The sequence below is a fragment of the Abramis brama genome (genome assembly GCF_963993115.1).
Source record: "Abramis brama genome assembly, chromosome: 24".
Classification (NCBI taxonomy): Eukaryota; Metazoa; Chordata; class Actinopteri; order Cypriniformes; family Leuciscidae; genus Abramis; species Abramis brama.
In genome coordinates this window covers 13,665,365-13,692,752 of record NC_139986.1, presented here as the reverse complement: position 1 = coordinate 13,692,752, position 27,388 = coordinate 13,665,365, and the positions used below count along the sequence as shown (strand labels likewise).

The 27,388-nt window shown below is 37.5% G+C and overlaps 1 protein-coding gene across 2 annotated transcripts in view; it reads right to left on the bottom strand.

Moving 5' to 3' along the window:
• The window catches only part of stau2 (staufen double-stranded RNA binding protein 2), a 117,389-nt gene that overhangs the window by 10,010 nt on the left and 79,991 nt on the right, over window positions 1-27,388 (bottom strand). For both annotated transcript variants that reach the window (XM_084102596.1, XM_084102597.1), the window contains exon 13: window positions 26,689-26,802. In XM_084102596.1, the coding sequence (XP_083958722.1) occupies window positions 26,689-26,802 (114 nt within the window). The remainder of the gene's footprint in view (window positions 1-26,688; window positions 26,803-27,388) is intronic.

Genomic DNA, 27,388 nt, shown 5'->3' with positions numbered 1-27,388 from the left:
AATTTATTACTCCAGTCTTCAGCGTCACATGATCCTTCAGAAATCATTCTAATATGATGATTTGCTGATCAAGAAACATTTCTCATGTCAATGTGGAAAGCAGTTGTGCTGCTGTATTGTTGTGGAAACCCTAATTTTTTTTCAGGATTTTTTTTTATGAATATAAAGTTTAAAAGAATGTCATTTATTAAAAATCAAACATTAAAAACATTATATCTTTTGTCACTTCTGACCAGTTTAATGCATCTTTACTCAATAAAAGTTTTTATTTAACATAAATCTTACTGACGTCAAACTTTTGAACAGTAGTGTGTATACTGTGTGTATATTGTGGCTTAAATGGTTGCTTTTCAGGGCCAGTTCTAACAGTCGGAAAGCCTCATAGTCAATAAATAGGACAGGCCTGAAACAAATCCAATCCTACTTACAGAACCTTGACAAAAGCCCAGACTCTGACTTAACATCTCAAAGAATGGTTCATCATGTGCTAATGTGAAAATTTCAGTTGAGCTGGCCAAAGCACAGGAAATGAGTGCAGTCCATGACAACGAGACACATTAGTGAGTTTATGCCATCACATCTGCAGGGACGACAGTCAAATCACTGTGAACGCTGAAAAGTCATCACAGCACATATATTTATCCATTTAAGGAGTCCTTTTGGGTGTTTTTATGTGTGGAATGTCTTATCAAGTTGAGAAATCTTTGGAAAACGAGCCCTTATCTATAATGGAACATTGTACGGCTGCAGTCCGTTACCTAGTGCATGCATGTAAATTCCCAGCGGCGTTTGGACCAGTAATAAATCAGGTTTAAATGAAATTTGTTCTTGTGATTGATGACAAGTGTGTAAAAGGCTCAATAAGGAGGACATTATTCAGCCAGGAAATTGTTCAATATTCCAGACGATAATTTAAAGGCATTCTGAGCTTTCCCGGTAAACGAACAGTTCTCAGGACTGCTATGAAAGAGAGAGAGCACCGAAATGACTTCCTGAATGCTGTATAAATCATCTGTAGGCCAACTTCATACTCTGCTGTTTGACTTCAATATGCATTTAATTTACTTCAGGGACCATACGCACGATATGGAAACATGGAGAGGGAATGAAAACAACACCATTCCAAGACATGAATTCAATGCGCCTGATAAATAATTAAAAAAAAGTTTCTAATTCAATCAAAACCTCTTTTGACTCTGACATCTAAGGTATGTTTAAACAGCCTTGCGTCCTAAGCCATGCATGCTGGCTAAAAATTAGGCTTGAGACGCGAGTGTAAGCTTAGCCTTTTGATGGATTCGGATGCAGATTCCTCTACGGTACAAAAGCGTATAACTCATCCTCTCCTGTGGCCAATAAATTGCAATCAAAAGGGTAATTACCGGTGTTGTGTGTGTGTGTGTGCCATTACAGTCTCTGAGTAAATAAGCAGCATCTGCTTTTGCACTGCCAGACAAAGACCATGAATCAAGCGGGAGAAGACAGGCTTGTGATAAAGGCCCGGCAGCCCATCACCAAACAGCGGGCTCAAAGATAAATATCCGACTATCTATTGTAACAACAGTCAATTACATCATTATTTTTCTAATGAGATAGAGTGAGCCCGCCGAATCACTGATGGACTGAAATATGTTTAGTCTAGCCCTCCAACCTGGAAGTGGTCAATCTCTGTCGTTGAGAACATCAGATCAGAAGTAGCGCTGTCCTGGGTCCCCAGGTGACACCCCCACATCTCTCCCCCTGCTTTAGATAACACACCACCACTCAGCGAAGGCATTAGTGAGCTCAATCGATAAATCTTGACGTGCGCTACTTTGCGGGACGCATTCGTCAGCTCACCGTTGGATTCAAACGAACGGAAAAAAGGCGGAATGTGGAATGTGTCAAAGCTAAATATCTCGGTGCGGACTAAAAGGCGGGTGGAGGAAGACGAACGGAGGACTTTGTCAAAGGACAGTGAGGAGTCATTTTTCTAAGCCGCTTTAATGGTTTCACTGATTAGATTTTCATTTCCTTCACTGCCTTGGCTAAACAGTGGCGCTTTCCCCAAGAGATGAGCTCTATGCCTTTGAGGCCAGTTTACGGACAGGGAGGGAGGTGATGGATCGACAGGGCCAAGCACCTCTATCGACCTGGCTCTCACAGGGGGGGCATCCAACAAGGATAACATGGAAGCCTTCAAGCTGAAGTGGAGAGAATCTGACAGCCTATCACTCACGGACATGGAGCGTAGAAAGCAAGCATTAACTACATTCAGTTGGTCCCTGTAGTAAAGACGTTGCGGGGTGGGGGTGATTCACTAAAAATTTATTGCGCCAACTTGTACCGTTATTTATTTGCATGCACTGTTGTTTTAGCACCCAATTCACTTAAGGATTCTTAGTTGATTCACTAAAGAGTTCATTATTATCAGTTGTTTGGTAACACTTTACAATAAGATTCATTAGTTAACATTAGTTAACTATATTAGTTAACATGAACTAAGAATGAACAATACTTCTTCACTAATCTTTGTTAATATTAATTTCAACATTTACTAATACATTATTCAAATTAAAGGTTGTATTTGTTAACATTAGTTAATGCACTGTGAACTAATATGAACAAACAATGAACAGCTATATTTGTATTCCCTAATATTAACAAAGATTAATAAATACTGTAACAAATGTACTGCTCATTGTTAGTTCATGTTAGTTAATATATTAACTAATGAACCTTATTGTAAAGTGTTACCAGTTGTTTTATAATAAAATGCTGATGTTCATTATTTGTGCATCTGATAAATGACTAAATATAAGTGTATTTTTAATAAAATGTCATCTTATCTCTGTAAAGCCTGACAAATAAAATAAAATAAAAATAAACTTTTTTGAAAACAGAACAGTTCAACGAATCTTTAGACAAAACATTTTAAATGTATACTAAAAAAGGCTTTTTTTTTAGTATCATACTATATTTGATACATCAGGCTTTTATGAGCCATATAGTATGATATAGTGAGAATATGTAGCTCATATTTGAGCAAGAAAACATGAAATTTAGTGCAGTTGCTGATATTTATATGGCCAAAGAGTAAGATGAAATTTAGATAAACATACAAAACCTCCAAAGCGAGGTCATAAAATCATGATTGAAAGATGTACAAATAAACGTTCCTCAAAAGCCTGATGCATCATATTTGATATTCAAATTTTAACATGAAATTTCTAGAAAATTTTTTTTTTTGGATAATAAGGTTGATGAACATATGGCAAGAGATCTGAGACCATTCCTCCATACAGAATCTCTCCCGATCCATCAGATTCAGAGGTCCATGCATGTGGACTCTTTTCTTCAGCTCATCCCACAGGTTTTTTATGAGGTTTGGGTCAGGGGACTGCTATGTCCATGGCAAAACATTCATTCTGTGGTCAGTGAACTATTCTGTTGTTTATTTTGAGATGAGCTTTAGATTGTTGTCGCGTTGGAAGATCCAAACCACAGCCCAGTTTAAGCCTCCTGGCAGGGTCAGTCATGTGTTGATTTATGATCCGTGTTTCCTAACAAGTTGTTCAGGGTCTTTGGAAGAAAATTAGCCCCACAGCATTAAAGATCCACCAGCATACTTCACAATGGGAATGAGGTAATTTTCTACATGGCTATGTTTCTGTTTATGCCAAACCCACCTCAGGTGTTTTTCTAAAAACCTTTATTTTGTTCTAATCTGACCATAAAACCCAGTCCCACTGAAAGATCCAGTAATGCCTCTAGGTGCATAAGATTGCTGTTAGATGTCACCAAAGGCTTCCCAAACAAGATGTGGTTATATGGGTAAGGTCTGATCATAGTTTTGGAAATTTTCTGACCCCAAGACCCAAATAGCAGCAATTCTCCAACTTTGATCCTTACAGTTTGGTGACTCGAACCATCCTCCTCAGGGTGTGTGGGGCCAATATAAACACGTCCTATTCCAGAAAGATTGTTACCATCTCCAGTTGATTTAAACTTCTTAATTATTGCCTAGATAGTGGAAGAAGAGTATTCCAACAATTAAACTATTATCTTATAGCCATTTTATGATTTGTACAGCTCAGCAACCTTTTGTCACACTGAATCATTACTGTATGTTCAGGTCTTGATGGACGACTATAGGAATGTGGCCTGTACGTCACATCATATTTAGAGCCCAGTGAAACAGGAAGTCATGACTTATCACTTAAGTGTTCCTGATCACTAAGGCGAACTTTGGAATTTGTAGGTGTGCCAATAATTGTGGAATACATTTCAGAAAAATAATATTTGTTTTATGATAAGAATTTTTGACATTAATTAAAGGTTAGATTTTTGTGAATATTTTGAATGAAAGACTAAGAGGAGAAATTTTTACAGTCAGTTTTGCTCATATTTACCAAGAGTGCTGATATTTGTGGAGCCCGCTGTATGAATGTCTGGTTAAGTTGGACTGCATGTTAAGTTTTAAGCATGAAATATTGCACAATATTGGTACAACTCACTGGTGAATTAGCCCCAGAGAGCCTTTTTGTCTTTTTTTATTGCTAGAAGAGGACAGGATTCAGGACAGGATAGCATTTCCCACATAAACACAGAGGCTCAATCTATCTTTGCTTACTCCAAGGCCAGTGGTTCCCAAACTGGGGGTGGGGGTGGGGGGGTAGGTATGGCAAAACTAAGGGATAGTGTACAGTCAGCAGATTGTTATGCAAAAGAAACCTCTTCAGGGTGATACAAGACCCCACTGTGAAATTACCCCACGTATTATGCAGCTACCTGCCAAATAAGTCAATAATTGAACAAAATATTAATTTGACATTTTACCCCAAGATAACTCGCAGTACCCGTTTGAGCGATCTGTTATCAGTTGCAGTGGTTATTGTCGTGGAATAACAGACGACTAGATGACACGATTGAAGAATCAGGATTGAGTACTGCAGGGAGCTGTGCAACAATATAAATGAATGATGCAAGATTCTGCACTAAGTATATGGACAAGTTTGTGAATGGACTGCGAGTGCCAGGCAAATGTAAAGCAGACGATGAATCTACTTCAAACATCACAACTACCAATACATCCTGTCTTCACTAGACGTGAGCAGCACGTCGTGATGCGATAAAAGCAAATAGAACCCATTATGATCAGTGATGCTGTCTACAACGGATGCGGTGCAACACAACAATTTCCCGACAGTAAACTGATTCCCATTCTATTTCTGACGTACGTCAAGCGCTCACGCAACATCTTACACAAAGAACAATTGGATTTGCAATGTCCGCTTGGTCGCGTCCAGCGTGGACACCCTCAAGACAAAAATACAATAAAAAATGAGGCATATCTCTCCCTCGGATTAACCAGTTCAACGGTAGGTAATGAAGAGAGACCACAGTGTGTTGTGTAAAAAAGTTGTAGTACTGTATTAATTACAAATTCAAATAAATTCTATAGGATTTTGCAAGCAAGGTCATGGCTGAGAGTGGAGGGGGGTGCTTGAAAATCTACAAAAGGGGGGTTGGCAGAAAAAGTGTGGGAACCACTGCACTAGGCCATGGCTCCAATAAGTGTCTATGATTCTGAGAACATTCAGTCCAACTTCTTTGTATAGACTAGAGGGAACATTTGCAAGATGGGCGTAGTAGTGTATGTTATTAGACCTGATCATCTCCTGTTTTTACTGGGGAGAGATGAAGCCCAGGCTTTAGCTCTCATCTGGTGGACCGGTGGGTTTTTCCCATGGTCCGGCACAGCTTCCCACCAAAGCTCATCCACGGTCCACTCCAAGAGCATCAGTCCTGGTCCCCTGCTGGCCTTTGATCGGCATTTCATCATTTGTTTTCTCTGCCACCTCATCTCTATGAGACATGCTGCTGAAGACACAGCCCATTTAGTCCTCCATTAACCACTGACGACGAGGAACCGCTCGCTGCGTCTTTGGCAGCACTATAAACAGGCCCACAATCTGAAACGCAATCAAACACTCTGCAGGTGTACACACAGACACAATCTCTTTTGCTCGTGCTCACCCTCACAAGTGGCTTTTCCCCCACTGTCCAACAGATGGGTTTCTGAGCCGTCCAAAGCTCGCGTGAGTGAATGGAAACACAAATCCTGCTATTTGTTTTATTTATTACACAACTTTACAGGCTGTTGACATCAAAAGAGTCAGAGCTGCTTTCTCGTCAAATCGCTAATGCCACAGGATCAGAGCTAAATGGAAGAATTAAAATTTATGGATGACTCACAGCAGTGAAGTTGTGACATATCTCATCCTAGACTAAACAATTATTACAGCCGCTAAGGAGGGGAGACGAAAGAAAATCTCTTTATTGTGGTTTAAATGGACTGTTCACCAAAATATGAAAATTCTGTCATGATTAAACACCAAGAAATTTTACTTTAAAGATAACTATAACGATAACTACATTGGTGTCCACACCAACACATGAAAACTTTCTGTGCACTGCCACTTGAAATGATCAAGCTTTTTAAAGTTGGATAGATTCTTATTGGCTGTCAGTGTTTTTATCGTTCATCAGCTATAAAAAAAAAAATCACTCTGGAAGTTATTCAACAGTATTGTTCCTCTGTGTCATTATCCAAAATTGCTGTAGTGTGGACTTAACTATTCTCACAGAAGAGTGATTATTAAAACTTTATATCTATATATATGTTTTCATTATAGTCGTCTTTGGTGTGAACAGGTCTTTACTCACTGGATACTACACAATAAATCTGCATGACTTTTAAAATCTCAATGAATAAAATCTGTGTTACTTACTTTCTTTTGTGGAAAACAAATAAGAAATTTAAGAATGTGCTGGTTGCTCTTTTCCATGCAATTACAATGAAGATTCAAAATGGATCCAAAAGCACCAAAAATGTGTCAAAGGTAGTCTATATTACGTTTTAATTATGAAACTTTATTGCGTTATTGACTGAAAATCTACCTTAGCTCTTCTGAGATGTAGCAATGTTGAATTCATATATGAATCATTCTTTAGAGTGAAATTAATCATTTGATTCTGAATGATTTAATTTGCTACTACTTTCATTTGGACTGTTTCATGGACCACTTTTATGTTGCTTTCCTGAGATAAAAAAAAAAAAAAAAAGTTTCTCACAAAAATAAAATAAAAAAGTGTATGGTTTGTAACAACCTGAAGGTGAGTAAATGATGACAGAATCATCATTTTTGTGTGTACTATCACTTTTGCTAAATCACTTTATGAACGATCAGCTGCATGTGCAGGTTATTGTACAGTGGGGAAAAACTGTTGTTCCCATTTTTAATAGGGGCATATAAATCCGTTCTGCCAGCGACCCTCCGGAGCGCAGCAGTAACGTGAGAGGCCGATGGAAAGAAGATCCCACAGAAAGCCCACCGTTCTCCAGACATCAAAGCTCTGGAGACAACTCACAGTAACATTCCTGCCTCTCGTTTGGAAACTTGCCGTCCTGCGCCCAGAGCGCCCGGAGAGGAGAGGCTCCCCGTCCTACACCACCTATATTTCACATCCATAAAGTCTGGAACAGGCCAGATATCAGACGAGGAGCAGATGAGCACCATTCCGAATGAGCCACTCTGGAAGCAGGACATACCAGAGCCCTCGGCTCAATGGGCTGTGAAATCACACATAAAGAAGAAACCAATAGGAGGGAGATGTGGAATTTCAGCCGCTTATCAAATCCAGCTTCCAGACTATTTCAACACTTCTGTAGGAGCATCAGAGAGATGAGTACACAACCCCTCTTCAGACAAGAACAAAGAGACCCTCTTTTCTGTCTGTTGTTGAAGCGATAATGGTGAAAATGGCGAGTGATAAATGCTCCGCACATTCACACGTAATTTATTGCCGCTCATCAACACGTTCTAAACTCGCGTCTGCTGGGCTCCAAGCTGATTGTAAAAACATCAGTTGCACTCAGCACAGAGTGGAAGCGTTACATTTTTTCAGTGCTTGAAGAGATAAAACCTGCTCCCTGTTATGCGAACAAGGTCAAAATAAAAAGCCACCCTGCCCCCTAAGCGTTTCACATCGTCTTTCACATGAACACATGCTCTCAACACCAATTGTTGATTGAGGATTATCTAATCAGACAGGTGAGAAAAGAACACGAGGGTTAGGCGTGAAGAACCGTTAGGAACAAGTGTTACTGTTAACAAAAACTAAAAAACTTAATATAAAATTAATATAAAAAAAAATGGAAAATGAAACCAAAATGCGGTTTCATGAACTAAAACAACATTAATTTTGAACTAAAATGAGGTGAAACTTAACTAAATTACATTGAAATAATTAACTAAAAATAGAATTATAGTAAAAACGAAATTATACCGATACCTACTTTTTTGAGAATAAATCTTGAATGTTTTTTAAAAATGATAGTACACCTACGAATTTAGAATATCACATTCATTTGCATGAGCAAGTGGACATTAAACAATGCAAATGTGGATTACATATGCTGAACAAACAGCACAAAACAATAATTAAAAATAAAAATAAGTCATAGTAATTTGGAATAAAATAAATAAATAAAAATAAATATAATAAAATTATGTTGGCTGATCATTTGGAAAATAATACCTGAAGTGAGATTCATGTAGAGCTCTAAAATCAATGTCCAAAATGGAAGTGGTCCAAGCTACTCCATTAAAGTTAAAGTGCATGAATTCTTTTGGACCATGTGTAAACATCCCTAAAAGTCGTTCTTTATTGATAAAATCTATCTAAATTATGTTTCACAACATACAGGCCTATGCTACAAATTACACAACATCAAAATGAACCGTTTCCAGATTGGAGATTATAATGTATTTCTTCTTAGAAAAAGAAATAATATGCTTTTAAACACCTGCCCGTCATTGGACGTAAGTGAACTGTGTTTAAAACAAGTCTGAGACATCTGCATTCACACAGGCCCGGAGAACCGTAATCAAAATTCCAGATTCTGCCTTCTCATGGAACGTGTCCAGAATGCAGGGTCAATAATTGCCTGAACCTCCCTGGAGAGAAGGGCTCTGCTGACATAGGAAGCCATAAATTAGGACCCAAAAAGCAGCAGCATGTCATGCGTCATTAGGGCCGGAGAGGGCTGCTTTATCTGTTCGTCATTCGGACACCGTGGATGGCACCTCCCATGTCAAAACACAAACCACATGGGAGAGGTGCAGGGTACCGCATACCTCAACATCTTGAAACAGTCACTCCCTGTATTTAATTAATCAGAGAAAATACTTACACTAACCTGCTCCGCCATAAATCAGGGAGTAATAAAACATGAAATAAAAAAAATCATCTATCTACTGTATGTCTTCGATATGGCATCATATAAATAAGTTAAGCTTAGTGACTTAGTGAAAATGTTTCAGTAAAACAAGTTTGTTTCTTGCTTCTGGGAAAAAACATCAAATTTTGAAAATCTTGCTCTCTGCTGTAGTTTTCAAATCTGATTTGCACTTTTGCATTTTGCAAACTATAAAGAAACATGCATGAAAACCAATGCTGTTTGGCAGAAAGGAAATCAAACTTTGCAAAATTCATCTTTTATATACGTGGAACTGGATTTTCAAATAACAGATCAAATTTTCTCAAAATTAAATGATAACAGGATTTACTTTTTGTTTGAAATTTTACTTTACATGTTTCATGCTAAAAAAAAAAGAAAGAAAATGAACAAGAGATCCAAGAATCAGATAAGCAAGGTACCAAAGCAACTTCAAATTTAAATGTCAAAGATAAAAAACTATATATATATATATATATCAATGTTGTGCCCACATCTAAATTGACCACTTTGTCAGTCATCTTGAGAACAGTAAACCCTGATCATCAAATGATTCACAGTGGGAAATTACGCATTTTTAACAAATGAATCATGAAACTAGTCTTCCACTGACATCATACAGTTAAACTTTCTATGATACAGGGATGCCACCATGGAAATAGGATTCCCTTCCTCTCTGCCCGGAGCATCTTTTATCACCTCTCTCCCTCATATTATAATCCGGTCCGTACAGGTTGCCTAAAGCAAAATGGAAAACTGTGGGTGGACACGAGGACCCGGCCTATCAGACACCTGTATATGGTGGGCTTCCCTCCACAACCATTTCTTTTCCTTCCCATTTATAGATTTCATCATAGCACATATATGCAGACCGGAAAAAAAACATAACAAATGCAAATGGAGGTTTGCTTATCAGCAGGCAGCTGTCATGTCACTGCATACCTAGTGGAAAAGACCTTTATTTCATAAGCTCAACAGTGAGGAAACCGTGGTTTGGTGTGGGCGTGTAATCACTTCCTGTCATTTGCATAAATAATAAACTGACCACTGAGATTGCAGCCCCCATGTCCACTGTAGGCCATTCATTGTTTGCTTGAGGTATATTAGCATCAAAACCAAGCGAGCTGCTTTGCTGCCTACATCGACATCTACCTTAATAAGGCTAATTTGACTACTCAAAAAAAAAAAAAAAAAAAAAATTCTGTAAAGGTGCCAACTCCCCTGCCACACAAACAGCGCTCCTCGCGTGAGGCATACAAGAGACTAGGCTTCCATTAGAATTTGACATTAGCGTTTCACTATTCTAACAACACTGTCATTGCAGAAGAAAAGAACTCTTTGGAGCTTGATGTAAGCATGTTACAAAGATAACAACGCAATACTCAGAGCGCAACAGTGCCCGCCCACTTTGTCGGCAGCCTTGGTTACGGAACTATTTTTCCCATAGGGATTTTATAAAAAAAAGTAGCATGAATCAAAACAACCAGCTATGAGATACATCGCAACATTACAAACTTTTATTTGAAGCTAAAAAGTGGAAAAACAACAAAGACTGTACTTAACGACTTGAGGGGAAAAAACTACAGCCTAAAGAAGCATTGCGAATGACATCAAATTAAAAACAATGGAGATATATAAAAATTTGAGCGCAAAGGGAGACTGACTATATTACGCCATTTTCAGTGCTTAAATAGTTATTTTGGCATGATTTCCTTGTTTCAATTCTATTATCGGTGGAATTTTCTGGTTAACACCTTTGTACTACCATTGGTCCGTGGAGATTACATAATAGGTTTGTGTGCGGAGGCTTCGCCTTCTTTTACGTGAAAACGTGTTCACGTGTTTAATACGGCAAAGCTGCTTGATTTTAAGCAATCTATTGTATAAAGAGCTATATAAATAAACGTGACTGAATTGCAGAGCTTGTGCAAACATATCCACATTTCACACGTATTTGGCACTCCCTATTGTTGCAGGTGTATTATTGACATGTAAAAGTATAGACCCTGAACATAAGAACAATACGGTATATTTGTAGGGGTGTAACAATACTCTCATGTTACGATTCGATACATATCACAATACTGAACTCACAATACAATATTATTGCCAAGATATTTGCCAATATTATTAACAAGAAAGTGTACTGTTGATTAAAATGCTAAATTTGGTCCATTTGACCAGAATCAAATTATTTTAGACGAATATGCTTACACTCTTTCACTGACTAGATATATTTAAAAATAATGTAGGCCACTTTTTACTGGTAACATAAGAGTTTTGTCATTATCAGGACCCACAAATATTCCCCCATTGCATTATTATACATTATATTCAACATTATATAGTTTAATGTAAATGTAAAACTTGAATTTTTTCACGCACAGTAATTTTCATGCACAATACAGATTGTCACTATCCACGATACATATACACAATATATTGTTACACCCCTATATATTTGTGCCTGATCTTGTATAAGGCAAAAATGAATCATTTTCTGCCATAATCCTCTCACCTTTCTTTTTCTCTCATGACATTGACAGTCTGGACAGGATCAAAGGTGTGCATATGTGTGTGTATGATTGTAACCAAAACCTGTAACTAGAGAGTGTCTGCAGTCAGACAGCGTTTTACACCCCTCAGTCCCGATCCGCAATTCCACACCCCCCATAGCGGCCTCAGAGGAAGGACTAACCACTACATATCCAAACGGGACGCACCAATAAAACGCTCGAATGCACGGTGTAATGAGCAGGGCCCATCCCTGATGGCGTGCAAGATTCCCCATTACTCAAACACGCTGAGTTCGGACGCCCCTCTCCATCTGCGTTTCCCACCAAACATGCCACTCGATGCTGATTACAAAACCCTCCCTCTCCACCCCCAAAACACTGGCCAATTTGTAGGGGAAAAACTTGACCTTGTTGCCAGGAGAACGTGCGGCACAATCAGTGGACGTTTCATCATTGAGATGTGTTTACACAAAAACAATTCATTGTGGATTGCTTGTATCAAAGAGGCTGGCCACTCGAGGGATCTGACGTATAGTTGGAATCCTGGCACTTTTGGACCCATGTGCCTTGGACTTGATGAATGTATAACATGTGCCTGATTGGACTATTAGTTTAAGTGACGCGTATGTATTTCAGAGCATTCGCATGTTGTTCGAGGAAACCGAGTCGTATTTTCGTAATGGTGATGTCAGAGGCTCTGATTACATAAGAGGAGGTGTGCAAATAATGGCGTTTTATAGGAAATCCAAGAATGTTAAATGCGTCATGCTGAGTTAATTACAGAAATGTCAGTGTGTTTCCTTGGGAAACAAAGAGAAAGTATGTCTGTGAGAGACTGGCCAATATCTGGAATAAAATATTATTCTCATTTTGAAGTAAAAAAACTTTTTATCAACTACCTCAGAAGGTTGAATAAAACACTTCCGTTCAAATGTTTGGGGTTAGTAAGATCTTTTTTTTCTATATATAAATTAATGTTCTTATTCAGTAAGGATGCATTAAGTTGATCAAAAGTGACAGTAAAGTCATTTATAATGTTACATCCATTAAAAATAAATGCTGTTCGTTAATAAATCAACTTTTTATTCATCAAAGAATCCTGGAAAAAATTGCAGTTTCCACAAAAAATGTAAAGCAGCACAACTATTTTCAACAATGATAATAATAAATAAAAAATAATATTTTGCGCATCAAAATCATGTGACACTGAAGACTATAGTTATATTGCTGTTTTACACTTTTTAATCAAAAAACGGTAACACTTAACAATAAGGTTCATTAGTTCATATTAGTTAACTACCTTAGTTAACATGAATTAAGGAACAATACTTCTACAGGATTTATTCATCTAAGTTAATATTAATTTCAACATTTACTAATACATTGTTAAAATCAAAAGTTGTATTTTAACATTAACAAAGATTATCTAATGAACCTTATTATAAAGTGTTAACTCAAAAAGTATTACAAATCCCAATCTTTCATTCCTTTCATTTTTTTCAACCCGGTTACCAAACTTTTGTCAAATACAGTTTATACAGTAAGAAGTTAGTAGTGTACAAACACATATTTCCTTTAATTTAATTGTTTGATTTTTTTATTATAAAGTAACAAGGTTGATCTTGCGAATGCAGCCTTAGCAACTCTTAGCAAATGCAGACACTAAAACTTGTGAAAAATTTAAAGATAATATTATTTAATAAATAAATCAAATGTTGCTTCTTGGGTGTCACATATTAATGAATGTCTTCTAACATGGGAAAAATCATGTTGAAACAAGACAATCATATTTTTGTTTTTGGGTAATTAAAAGATTATCTAAAAAATTATGCAATTGTATGATTTTACTTTCTGGCTACAGTCCAATAAAATCAACAAGATGCACAGACAGTAAAAACTATTTTTTTTTGTAGCAGATAATAAAATCCCAGAATTCTCTGTGCAGGACATGATTCTCTAAATACCACGCTCTCAGGTTACATATCTTCCTGAAGCCCCGCGACTCCCGTACCAGAAGCTCTTTAAAAGGAGGGGAAAGTCATCAAATTCATTGCGATCTGAGTTTACAGGCACCCTCACACGTTTTTACAACCTAGCAAACAGACAGTAAACACCAGGTAATGCAATTTAACACATGATTAGGACGGAGCTAATTAGATCGTAGACAGTAAAACTAATAGGGGAGTCGTAAAAGAGTGGAGCGCAAGACGAACAAAGCGCCTCAAACAAAAGAGCCGAAGATTCCTGCAGCTGAACCCATCATGCAACAGAGCAGACAAGGTCTTCTCTCCCTATCCTCTTTCGCCTGTTGTTCTTTCTTCTTTGCTCCTATCAGAGGTCAGGGGATTAATGGAGGACCTTGTGGCCTTCTGCAGCCTCTGAAAACATTTTCTTGCCCACTGGCTTCTTATAAATCAATGCACTTGTCTTTTCATCCTGCAAATCTCATTTCAAAGTCACATCCCGTTATCCTCGCAAGGCTACACGTCTAGACTCCTAAGTTATGGGGACTGCATGAAAAAGAGGGAATCTCAAGATCCTTGAGAAGAATATATTTACAATGCGCCTACTTTGAATAGGAAACCTTGATGTTAAGCAGAGCTGTTTCACTCAAGGTTGGCATCCTTGTTCCAGGTATCAAGTACTTGTTGTTATGGAGATTGTCTGGATAATGCTGCAGCATTATCAGACGCAGTTAAAAAAATCGCAATGACACATGATTTAGTTAAATTAAATACAACTTTATGCATTTCTAAATAATCTATTCAACCCACTAGGACTGTTGGTCCATACAATTTATGCACGATATTCCAAGACCTCTGAAGCCATTTCGACAGCTTTGTGTGATGATCAGTCACAAATTGTATTAAAATGTAATGTAAATAAAATTAAAATGTAAAATTGTGGCAATTACAAGTGCCAAATGTGGCTCTTATAATATAGTACAAGTTGTATAGTTTTTGTTGTTGCTTTATTTGTCATTTGTGAATCATCATTCTTGAATGACTAGAAATGTCAAAAGAACCGCATTTATCTAAAATAAAATTGTTGGCAACACTTTAGTTAAGGGTCCAATTAGTTAAGGGTCCAAAGGGATAGTTCACCCAAAAATGAAAATGCTGTCATCATTTACTCTTCCTCAAGTTGTTCCAAACCTGTATGACTTTCTTTCTTTTGCTGAACACAAAAGAAGATATTTTGAAGAAAGTCGGTAACCAAACGACTGATGGACCCCATTGACTTCCATAGTAGGAAAAACAAAATACTATGGAAGTCAATGGGGACCAGCAACTGTTTCATTACCAACCTTCTTTAAAATATCTTCTTTTGTGTTCAGCAGAAGAAAGAAAGTCATACAGGTTTGGAACAACTTGAGGAAGAGTAAATGATGACAGCATTTTCATTTTTGGGTGAACTATCCCTTTAAGTAGTTGCTTATTGGCATGCATATTACTAGGATATTGGCTGTTTATTAGTACTTATAAAGCACATATTAATATATTCTGCATAACAATATTCTACATCCCTTAATCTTACCCAATACCTAAACTTAACAACTACCTAACTAACTATAATAAGCAGTAATTAGGAGTTTATTGAAGCAAAAGTCATAGTTAATAGTTAGTTAATAGTGAGAATTGGACCATAAAAAGTGTTCCTGTCACTTTTGATCAATTTAAAGCATCCTCCCTGAATGAAGGTATCCATTTCTTTCTTTCTTTCTTTAAAAAAAAAAAGTACCCCAAACTTTTGAACGGTAGCGCATTAAAATTTTTAATACACTAACAGATCAGATTTCAATATCTACCAGCAATCTGTGTTCATCACACAACTGCACATCAACCTTCACTTTCAGTTTCTAAAACTGAAAAACAAATGTCATATTATGACACTGACAGTCCCATCATCAATTTTGCTATATGACTTGTCCGCGTGTTCCTCCTGTCTAATCTATGCACATGAGAGTAGAGGAAGATATGATAGGACCACGCAGGCAGAGTTTCCTTTTCCAATCAGAAAATGCAAAGGGTATATTAATCTGACATATAGAACCTGTCATGCATTTCTGAACACTTCCTCCGGCACGTACATCTCCGAAATACCAGCGACAAAAGGCAGCCAACATCTGTAATAATAATAATCTTTCTAAAAAAAAGAAATAGTGAAATAAAAGGAAAGCGTTCTCTTATTAACTATATGGATATATGGATCCTGACAACATTGGGGCAACTCATCAAGCTCCTTGTCCTAAGACATACCAGACAAACACACACACAAACACACACACACACACACAAAAAGCCTGTTGTTTGCTTTAGCAGCAGGAGTGTGTGACACCTCGGTCGTAATCCGCATTAACCCCTGGTGCACTCGTTGTTCACGGGAATTTCATGATGTCTGAAAGATGAGAGGGGGTTCCAGACAGACAGAAAAACATTCTCAAATCGCTCCTCTCATTTCCATTAGAGAAGTCTGATTAAGGCTGATTGGCCAACTAATGAACTAATGAATCCACAATCCTCATTGTGAGGTCTGCAGGACATGTTCGCTCACTTGTCCATCAGTGGCTCGCTAAAAGCAAACGTATCCTCTTGTGCTGAGGCTTTAAACAAGACTGTCACTTAAGACACTGAGCGAAAGTAATAGTCCATAATTTGGGCAAGGACATCCTTAATTACAGGTTGTCAAAAAATATTTTTTTAAATGAATAAATCAACACATCTCGGGATAGTGTTTCCTACTACTCGCGGTTAATTACGCAACAATGAGTTTCATTGTCTAGTATATCCTTACAATTCCCCTCTGAAAGTTTGTTCTCAGAAGCGCTCTGCGATGATTAATGTAGAACAGCTCTTAACCGCAAGACGCGTGTCACATATCAAGTTAAGGGAGGATCTCAATCCCTGGTTTTTGCACTAAAGCATAACTAAGAAAGCAGACAAAGGATAGGGTTTGTTTCAGGGAAGGAATCTCTAAATGTCAGTGTTAGTTTGCTCCTGACTGAGTCTTTCAGTGCCACTGTGACAGCGATCGAGAAAACTGGAATCAAGAGACTATTTCAGGTCTGTAGATCGGGTTGTGCGTGAAACCCAGTCGTTCCCATGCGCTTGTAAATGTGGTTTAATAAAGCTCTCCTTCCTCTCACCTTGAGAATAGAGAAGAGCGATGACTACTGCGGTTATACAAGGAACCCTGAGAAAAGGATTCATAAAGGAAAAATATGTACAAAAGACGTGTGGGTGTACAGCAAGTCACAAAACATGTCCTGGTTGAAGTTATATATTTTTTTGTTTTGTAACAGTATATTAGTGGCAATTAAGCACACTTGATCCATACATTCACTATTGAGCATCATTAATACCATTATTCTCAATATTCTTTTTCGCTCATAAATTATATATTTTTTCAAATAAACGCGTCAAAGGCTGTACAGAAAATGCTATTATACTGTATGTATACACACTTCACAATTAACATTATTTAACATTTTCTTTACACTACAGAAATAAGGATTTTTTAAAATTTAAATTTAGATTTTTAATTTAAATAAATGAATACTTTTATTCTGCAAGGATGCATTAAAATGATCAAAACTGACAGTCAAGACATTTACAAAGTTACAAAAGAATTCTGCATCAAATACTGTATAAGATGTTCTATTTATCAAAAAATCCTAAAATAAATGTTTAGGATTCCACAAAAATATTAAGCGGCACAACTGTTTTCAAAACTTTATTATTATCAGTTTTGAAAACAGTTGTGCCGCTTAAAATTATTATTATTATTATTTTTTAAATATATTTCTTGATCACCAAATCAGCATATAAGAATGATTTTTGAAGGATCATGTGACACTGAAGAGTAATGATGCTGAAAATTCAGATTTGCCATCACAAGAATAAATTGCTTATTTAAAAAGAAATATTGTAATATTTCAAAACATTACTGTTATTTTGACCATATAAATGTAGCATTGGTGAGCATAAGAGACTTTCAAAAACATAAAAAATACCCCAAACTTTCAAACGCAACTGTATATTAATACAAACATATATTTATATATTGGATATTATTGCAAATGTATTCAATAATGTACACTTCATTTTCTTGCAAAATATCATCTCTTATTTTTTCCTTTTAATTTTGAGGTAAAATCTCGCATGGGCATGTTCTTAATAGGTTTCATGAGATTCACTCGTCTGTTCATTTCAAAGGGACCAAACAGAATGAATCGATTAACTGATAATCACAGCCCACTCTGCAGTTTGGGCAAACAATAAATTCACACACACCTCCCCAAATAACACTAATCAATGGCCATTGGCAAAACACTGTGCCCTGTTGGCACCAAGGTGCTAATGAATGTAGCACTTAGCCAGGGTGCGAAAAAACAGCAGCTTCGTGTCAGAAGAACTCAATAGAGGTGTTGTGGTCTGAAATAATCATTTTACCACTAACACCCACAAATGCAATGAACTTGCAGATAAGGCAAGCATATGTTCTCACTCTGCAACTAAGCCTTTGTTTTGTTTTGCTCCTTGAAGAATAAACAAAAGCTTTTTAACAAAGATTAACAAACGGAAAATGAAAACCAGTTTTGACGTGAGCTGACAAAATCCACAGAGCTCAAGTCAACAAACATTCCTCACAACTTTGGTCTATGGGTATGACGAACAGATTTTTTTATAGGCTAACTCAACAAACAGATTAGATAAAATGGGTTAATTCAATAAAAACGTAAAAAAATAAAATAAAATTCAAAAGGAGCCCTTTAGTATTTGGTGCGTGAGATCGCTTGGAATCAAGGCTGCATAAATGTTTAAAATGAGCCCTATTTAAATGGTAATAGTTGTAAAACATGACACAAATATGGTCATTTCGTCTTGGTGAATCAGAGCCAAACCAACTTAATTATACTCATTGCACAACTCAACACCAGAGCAAACTTGTGTGCGAAAGAAATCTCAGAGTGATTAAAATATTGTGGCTTTGAAAAATCGAGTGGGAAGCACGACTCTGGCACCGTAGTTAACTCCAATGAGTCTGGCACTTAAGAGTCCGTCAAGGTGCTTAATGCCCTATTATCAAACCCTTTGTGTTTGGAGAGGCCTCTTTAGGTATCAACAAGTTGCCCTTAATGTGCAAGTTCATGTTTAGATTAGCGGCCCGACAATCGTATCCTCTGGCAGGCCGATTCAAAGCTTGTTGAGGGATGGGCATTTGAGGGGGGTCAGTGAGGGGAAAAGAAAAGACGTTTCCCTCCCCTTCGCCCTATCATCTCTTGACGCTTCGTTTGAGGTCCCCCGCATTCTAATACGCCCAACTTTGAAAGTCGTTTCCTAAGAAAAACAGATGACAGACACGCAAGGGTGAGTGATGGTGCAATGGAAGGGCTTTGTTTTCTCACCAAAGCCCGCGGCTGCTGGTGCGACGGGCCGTCAGGGGGGTCTCGGTGGGACGGTTTGAGACAGCGACGTTCAAAGACAGGCTAATGGGGTCTCGCCGCAGTGTGGGACCGCTTGACAAATGGGTGCTGATCAACCCGCTACCTCCTGCTGAAAGCAGGGGCTGCAAAAAAGGGGAAAAGTCGCCTCTAGGATGGTGGGCTTTGGGGGATGTAGAGAGAAAAGGGACTGGTATCACTAAACCGCGACCTCACGTTATCATTATTCGTTTTCACCCCGACACGTTACAAGCGGTGATGATAAGAGCTGACATTTGACCCGGACGACTTATGACGAATGTCCAAAAGCATGAATGAGCAACGTTTAATGACCCTAAAAATCTTAAACAAGCCAAAGGGAGACTGAATCTTCATTAAAAGGAGGGATTGACTATAATAAAAGCAGAGAAACCCATTGAGGTCCTATTTGATTCACTACTCAGTGGATTAACCTATAATAATTGAGTCATTTATCTCAAAAATGCACCCGTCCCAATATAACAACCTCATGTGATTCCACAAACAAGTCTTTCAGTGTGACCAGTCTAAGGTCAGTGAAAATCCAGCTGCTTCTATTAGGCAAGAAATTGCAGGAAACGTTCTTGAGGAAACCACATGACGAAGGCTCCAACACAATACCAACTTTAAGAACTTTTTTTGTGTGTGTGTACATATGTAGATGCCCATTTAAAAATGTCTGCATAAATAGGCAGAACAGCTCTTATTATTAGACATGTATGCACTTTTATTGTATGTATTTGCATATATTGTATTATATGTATGCACTGTTATTCTTGTCATTAACATTTATGGGATAGTTAGCTCTTTTTAGTGTTTAAACTACCATTCAAAAGTTAGATTTTTTTTAATTAATTTTTATTTCTATTGATTTCTATTAAAAATGCTGTTCTTTTGAACTTTTGATTCATCAAAGAACCCTGAAAACATAAATGTTTCATGGTTTCCACAAAATATTAAGCAGCACACCTGTTTTCATAAGCACCAAATATTTCTTAAGCACAAAATCATCATATTAGAATGATTTTTGAAGGATCATGTGACACTGAAGACTTGGAGTAATGACGATTTTGCCATTGCAGGAATAAATTACATTTTAAACTATCTGAAAATAGAAAGCAGTTTTTAAAAATATTAATAATATTGTACAATATTACTGTTTTACCATATTTCTTATCAAATAAATGCACCCTTAAAACAATAAAACATCCTTCTGACCACAAACATTTGAATGGTAGTGTATAATTTTAGAAGCCCAAGCTTCAGTTGATTTGTGCTGAAGAAATCTTAAAGATAAAAATATTATTAATTTGTTGTAGTGTAGCGCAATAGCTGAGTCAAAATTACACAACACTTCCATATTAGAATGGGATAACCCTTCCCAAACCATGTCTGTTATAATTTAGAATCGAATTTTGCTTAATTTGCCCAAAGCCTTTATAATATTGAATGGGTTGATGCCATTTTTAACATACCCAAAGATCATACTATTTTACTACTACATTTTGTAAATTATTTTTCAAACCTATAATGAACTTCTCTCATCACGCCATTCATTTAACAGGTTTTTGCTTGGTGGAAAAATAATCCTCTTCGAAAAATAATCCTCCTCCAAACAATGAAGATTAGGCAAGGCCCTTTTGGTTGTGTTTTTACGTAAACGGATTTCCTACAGGTGCCGTTGTAGGAGACACAGACATTATGCAAGGCTTAGTCCGTGTCAAAGGGAGAAGACGAGAACAGCTGCCGAGTTGAGTAACATGCCGAGACCCCTGACAGAGGCGGCCTGCTGTACTAACGTCTCCAGCCCTGGGCCGGAGAAGACTTCAAACGGCCCAGCACCCGGCGGGAGATCTTCTGAAGATGTACACAGCAGCCTCTCGCCCATGAATCAGGCCTGTCAATAGCTGCCCATCCTCTCAACAGGTGTCCGAATTGTCGCACAATCACTTTCTCCTCGCCTGACATAATGAAAGAGCCGTTTTCCAACAAGAGGAAAGCGTTCTCACCATGAACGAGTTTTCTGTTGCAAACAAACAAGCACATAATGAAAGATACAAGATCCAAGGGCTACAATTAATTGCTCGAGAACAATGTCTCAGTTCTGTTAGGAAGTGAAGATGCCAGGAGAAATGGTCTCAAAGTCTTTCCAGTTATGTGGGGGGAAAAGCAACAACAACTAGCCTTTAAGAACTTTTCATGGTTTTTATGCTTCCCCGCAGACTGAACTCAAACAATCTGGCTGAAGCTTTAAATGGATAGTTCACTCAAAAATGAAAACTTGAAAAATTCTGTGCAAAACAAAAGAAGATATTTGGAAAATTTGTATTTGTCTATACAATAAAAATGAGGTCCAATTAATGTTTTGGACACCATTGACTTTCTTTGTATGGACAAAAAAGAGATTGTAAATGATGACAAAAAATTCATTTTGGGAGAACTAACCCTTTTATCTAAACCAACTCTAGTGCTCTTGCTCTAAATGTTAGGGTGTTCAGGCAATTTTTAGTTTTATAACCTTTTGTCAGAGTGTGTTTTGTCTAAATTTCTTTGAAATAAATGTCACTTTGTTTGTTTGACATTTTGTTTAGATAGATAGATAGTACAGATGTATAGATAGATAGATAGATAGAATAGATGTATAGATAGACAGATAGATAGTATAGATGTATAGATAGATAGATAGATAATATAGATGTATAGATAGATAGATAGATAGTATAGATGTATAGATGTATAGATAGATAGATAGATAGATAGATAGATACTCAAGAACTTCTGGACTCTGACAGTCAGCCCTTGGTCTTCATTTTAGAGCTTCAGAATCTGCCAACTTCAGATCTCCCCTGATGTATGAGGTTGCACTATTCCCAGGACTCAGCTTGAAGGCTGGATGCAAAGGCTCTTGGGAAAAGAGCAGCCAGCTGAGCACAGCGTGCACACGCAGCAGCAGCCAAATTCGCCCTGTCACATTCGATTTCAGGGCCTCCATGTTGTATAAGCAACACCTCGTGCAGGGGCTCTGTGAGCTCCCCGCTTTGACATGTTTGTTGCCGCTGTGGGCTGACACTTATGTTACTTCAGCTCTGTAGAACATGGACAATTTAAAGGCCTTAACAAGCCAAAAATGGACACGGTGTTCCGGGAATCAAACACTCTGGGATCAACATGCTGGACCAGTTCGAGCAACTTTTCAAGTACTATTTTCACAAGCGCACTAATGACAACATTAAAATCGATTCAGAAAATCAAAACCTACATATACAGCATTCGAAAAAAAGACATTAAGAGCCAAGAGAGATGTGTAGCTTAGTATGTATTTTGGCCTCCAGTGAGTTCGGAGCTCAAGGCAGACGAGTGAATGCAAACATATGTTGGGCAGATGGCATTACGTGGCTGGCACAGGGTCGGCGGGGGCGCTCAGCTGTATATCTAAGACGCCCAGACCCTCCAGGAATGCACATGGATGGCCAAGGATCAGGACAGGAGGGGTGTCAGGCTATAGGGGCTTGAGGCCTTCTTTGGCAGTGAGAAAGAGCAGGGCCCTGGGCCCTGTGAACTGACAGGCTCTGCAGGAGCCAGGAAAGTGCAGGAGCAACTCTACACGCTTCTCCACAGGACTCTGTCAATTCTACCAATGAGTTAGTGTCAAAAAGTGACTATGGGGAAACATCACGTAGATTACAGCCACTCAATGTTCAACATCCTAATGCTATCTGTGATATATATGATACAAAATTAAGTGTGGCTGGTTTAAGAAGCTAAATCAAGAAGACAAATCAATTATGATGGATTAATAAAATGTTACACACGGATAGACTCTTCTCTTGTGCACTGATAATCTTATACTGTAATCTCCAGGAAAGAGTTATCAATGGACCCCATGACATTCCCACTGGCTACATAGAGTAGGCTAGTTAGTGAGATAAGAGAGTCCATCTGAACAACTCCCAGCACACGTGCCTCAGCCCACATGCATCACAAACCCCATCCGTATACATGTGAGGTTGATTCCTCAACCTTGATCACGCATGTCCACCTACTCTGAGTCGTTAATATTAAAGTTATAATTGACAGCACTGTACTTTCCCTGAAACATTTTAAGGTTAACCGAGTCTAGTTGTCACATCTCAGTAGCTATAAGGTTTAAAAGTCAAAATTACACAAATGTGTTTTCTCAAGCAGTGATTTAGCATGTTGGTTAGAAATATCTGGTTTAAAACCCTCTAAAATCAGAACAACATTTGTTGTGAATTGTCCTCCAAACAAAATGTAATATAATTATGAAAAAACATAATAATAATAATAATAATAATAATAATAATAATAATAATAAAAAATAGCATCAATTCATTATTATAGCAATAAAATACATTATTACTATAATTATTATTATGATTATTTAGTAGTAGTATATACACATTTTCTACAACTGGCATATATATATATATATATATATATATATATATATATATATATATATATATATATATATATATATATATATACATACATATACACACACACACACACACACACAAATATACATAAAATTATATTTAAATTATATATTATAATTCTATACATTTATTATTGTTATATAATATTATAATTAGTGCTGTTAAATCAATAATCGCGATTAAGCGCATCAAACTAAAAGTTTGTGTGTGTGTATATATATATATATACACACACACACACACAAGTGTGTGTATAAAATACATTATACATGATGATTATTATTAAGTAGTAGTATATATACATATTTTATACATTTGTATACATTTATATTATTTGTAGGGCAAAGTTCGGCGAACCAATGCTGAACTATGGAAGAAAAGCATAACTATTCCAACAGTAAATGAAATGAAAAAGAAGACTTCAAAGTCCTTAAACTGGTTTTTGATTGATTTGATACACATTTTCAAAATCTCAGCATAGTTGAGAGTGAGACCAACTTGTCTGTTACAAACAAAGATCATTGTGTAAGTCCCTTGTAATTTCGGTCGGAAGTCCATTTAGACAAAATGACTATGTTTTGCCGGTTTAGTACTTTGAACATTACAAATTCCCCCATTAAGTGTGACAACACCTCCCGCCATTGGGGCATGTTGTCACAAAAAGTCACCATTTGTTTCCTATACAGAAATCTTTCAAAAAATAACCCTGAGAAATATTCAATGCAGTAAAAAGTGTTAAAACTAGTCCCACACATACTACACAGTGACAATGAAAGAGCCCTGTTCTTATCTATCTGAAGTGGATTATCGTTAGAAGCAATGACTGCAAACTGTGGGGCAGTGGAGCAACTTGGGCCAAAAAGTGTCACAATCCAGAACCACCCTGGGTTCATTGTTCTGACTCCTTTTGTGGCTGGACGCCACTGTACTAAGGAATCTGGAAAAGAAAGACTCCCTAACAGTCGGTCATGCACCAGTGCTTTTGGCAACAACAAGTCCATGGCCTATATTGCCTTCATTTTGCTCTGGCGGCTGTGTCCCCACAACAGAAATCCCTATTACTGGTTATAGAACAGGCTTTATTAGAGAGTGGAGCTTTGAAGGGCAGAACAAAAGAGTGTCCTATGTTTAGATTAGATAATGTAAGCAACTGCTTTTCTGCATGGATGACACTACACAATAAGCCACCTCATGAATACTAGCCAGTCCAGATCCTAGGGCTCTTTTTGTTTCATAATTACAGCAAGAAAAATGAAATAAGAAAACCTAATCAAATGCAGTCTGGTCTGTCACTAAATCACAATTATCATTAACAATGGGAATAATGGCTGTGCGTGTTCTGATTGCCTGAATGCTGGCGCTGATAAAATCTTGACGAGTGAGATTGCGCTGGTAAGTAACTGCCTGCATATAGTAGGATATATCCAAGGAAACTCTGCAAACAAACAATGCAATAAAATATCTGTGCACAGCATGTTCTCCCCAATGAATCTTCATAATGAACACCTCTTATTGACAGCACACTCCGTGATGAAACAATCGGTTTGCCATTTTCCCAATATTAATTCATTTTGTATTCCAACGCAATCAATGAATCGGCATGGAATACGGTCTACTGGCTAGAAAAACTGTGGGAAAATACCAGCCTGTTCAATAAATCATTTCTCTAAAATCCTCTGTATCTGAAACTCATTTAACATTCATTTAGGTCACACGGACCATGTCTCAATGTCACTGTATCAGACCTAAAATATCAGTGGCATCTGCAAACAAAACGCTGCTGAAGTTTTTCAGAACATGTTTTCGCAATTTGTTTTATGACTTTCCTCCAAATGGTGTTAAAGTCGTCATGAAATCTAAATTGACCCTATTTAATTAGTTAGCGCACATTACTAGTCTTGCGGTGAACCTAATCTTTAATCAAAAACTGAAACTTTGCTTCTGCTCTGGAATGGCGTTCCTTCTCTAATGATGTCAGTTTGATGGCGTGTGTAGAGTATCCTAAACCACTCCCCTCCAACCGCCAGTCTGCTACAGTATGAGCGAGGGATAGAGAGGAGGTGAGCTAAAATAAAACCCTGCCCTCTACTCAAAATTCTGTTTAACAACACTGAAGTAAAGTCGGTTGCAACTTCTGGTTCACGGAGACTTTAAGGTGATTAGTGTTTTAGTGGTCTGTGTCAGTCAGTCAAATCAGACGACGAATACAGTCAGTCAGAGGAGATCCACACTCCAATCCAACGGCAATACAACGCCATTTGCACTTGAAAACAAAGTCCACTGGACGCCGAATGCTGGATGGACAAAGGAGTATACTTTGAAAGGGTGTGCATGAAACTGAGTGGAATGTGGAAAATTAAGTTTAGGAGGGTTGGGCTTAAGCTTTGTATGTTTAAATATAGTTTAAGTGAAGCAAATTATAACACTACTAACGTGCAAGTTAATTTTTCATTATTCTATTTATTTTGTACTTTTATAACACGAGATGCTTCTCAGTTTTGTAGCTGATGCCTTTTGTTTTTTATCAGCCCTGCAAAAAATACGACCTATGCAAAAGTGCATTCTGTTTACTGCTTAATACACTAAAGAAAGGCTGTACTGTACCAACTAATGAAAAGACACCCAGCTTTGGGCATTTGTTGCTTTTTCCATTAACACTTTAGTGTATGCTCCAATTCTCACTATTAACTAGTTGCTTATTAGCATGCATATTACAATAATTTTTGCTGTTTATTAGTACTTATAAAGCACAAATTAATGCCTTATTCTGCATGTACATATTCTACATCCCTAAATCCCTTAACAACTTCCTTACTAGCTATTAATAAGCAGTAATTAGGGGTTTGAGACAAAAGTCATAGCAATAGTTAGTTAATAGAGAGAATTGGACCTTAATCTAAAGTGTGACCATTTTTAGAACAAACAATTAAACGACAGACAGACAGACAGCCATTGCAGTTATATTACCTGGTCATGGCTAGCTGGAATGGAGCTCCCAATGCCGTGGAAAGTCATCTGCACAGGTGAGAGGGTCAGGTAGGTCATGAACTCTTTGTCAGTTTGCCGATCTGAGTATTGCACCTGCATGACACAAGAGAAGGCAAGGGAGTATTAAATATTACATGATGCAATTTACAGCATGTACTGCACTGCGGTTCTGACCTTGGAAAACCTTTTGTGGGAAAAGTATGAACTGGATCCTCAGACTTGGCTGGTGGTTTGTGCTCAGTTTTACTCAATAACCGCAGTGGTTTTAGATTTTAATCTTCATCCTTGTGAATGGTTCACAATCTAGCTTTCTCAAGTGAGCTGATGGCAAGCAATATGGTGATTTATAGCTGAGCTTTGGCCCCGTTTGGGGTTTCTGAGAACACCTCTGCATGTCAAACTCCACTCAGCAACACCCAAAGGATTGTGTGTGTGTGTGTGTGTAAGGATTTTGGACACTATACTGGGCCACTTTGATCATGTTATGCCTGACCTATATACATATCCAGGCCATTCTAAAGACTTCTTTACATGCAGAACACACTGAACTAAAAAAAGTAATAGCTTTTTCATGTTATTACTTTTAGATTGGATTTGGTAGATGCCTCAATGCCTCAATTTTGTTTTTGGGTGAACTATTTCTTAAAAGCACTCTTATATGGTCTTATTGTACAGATTT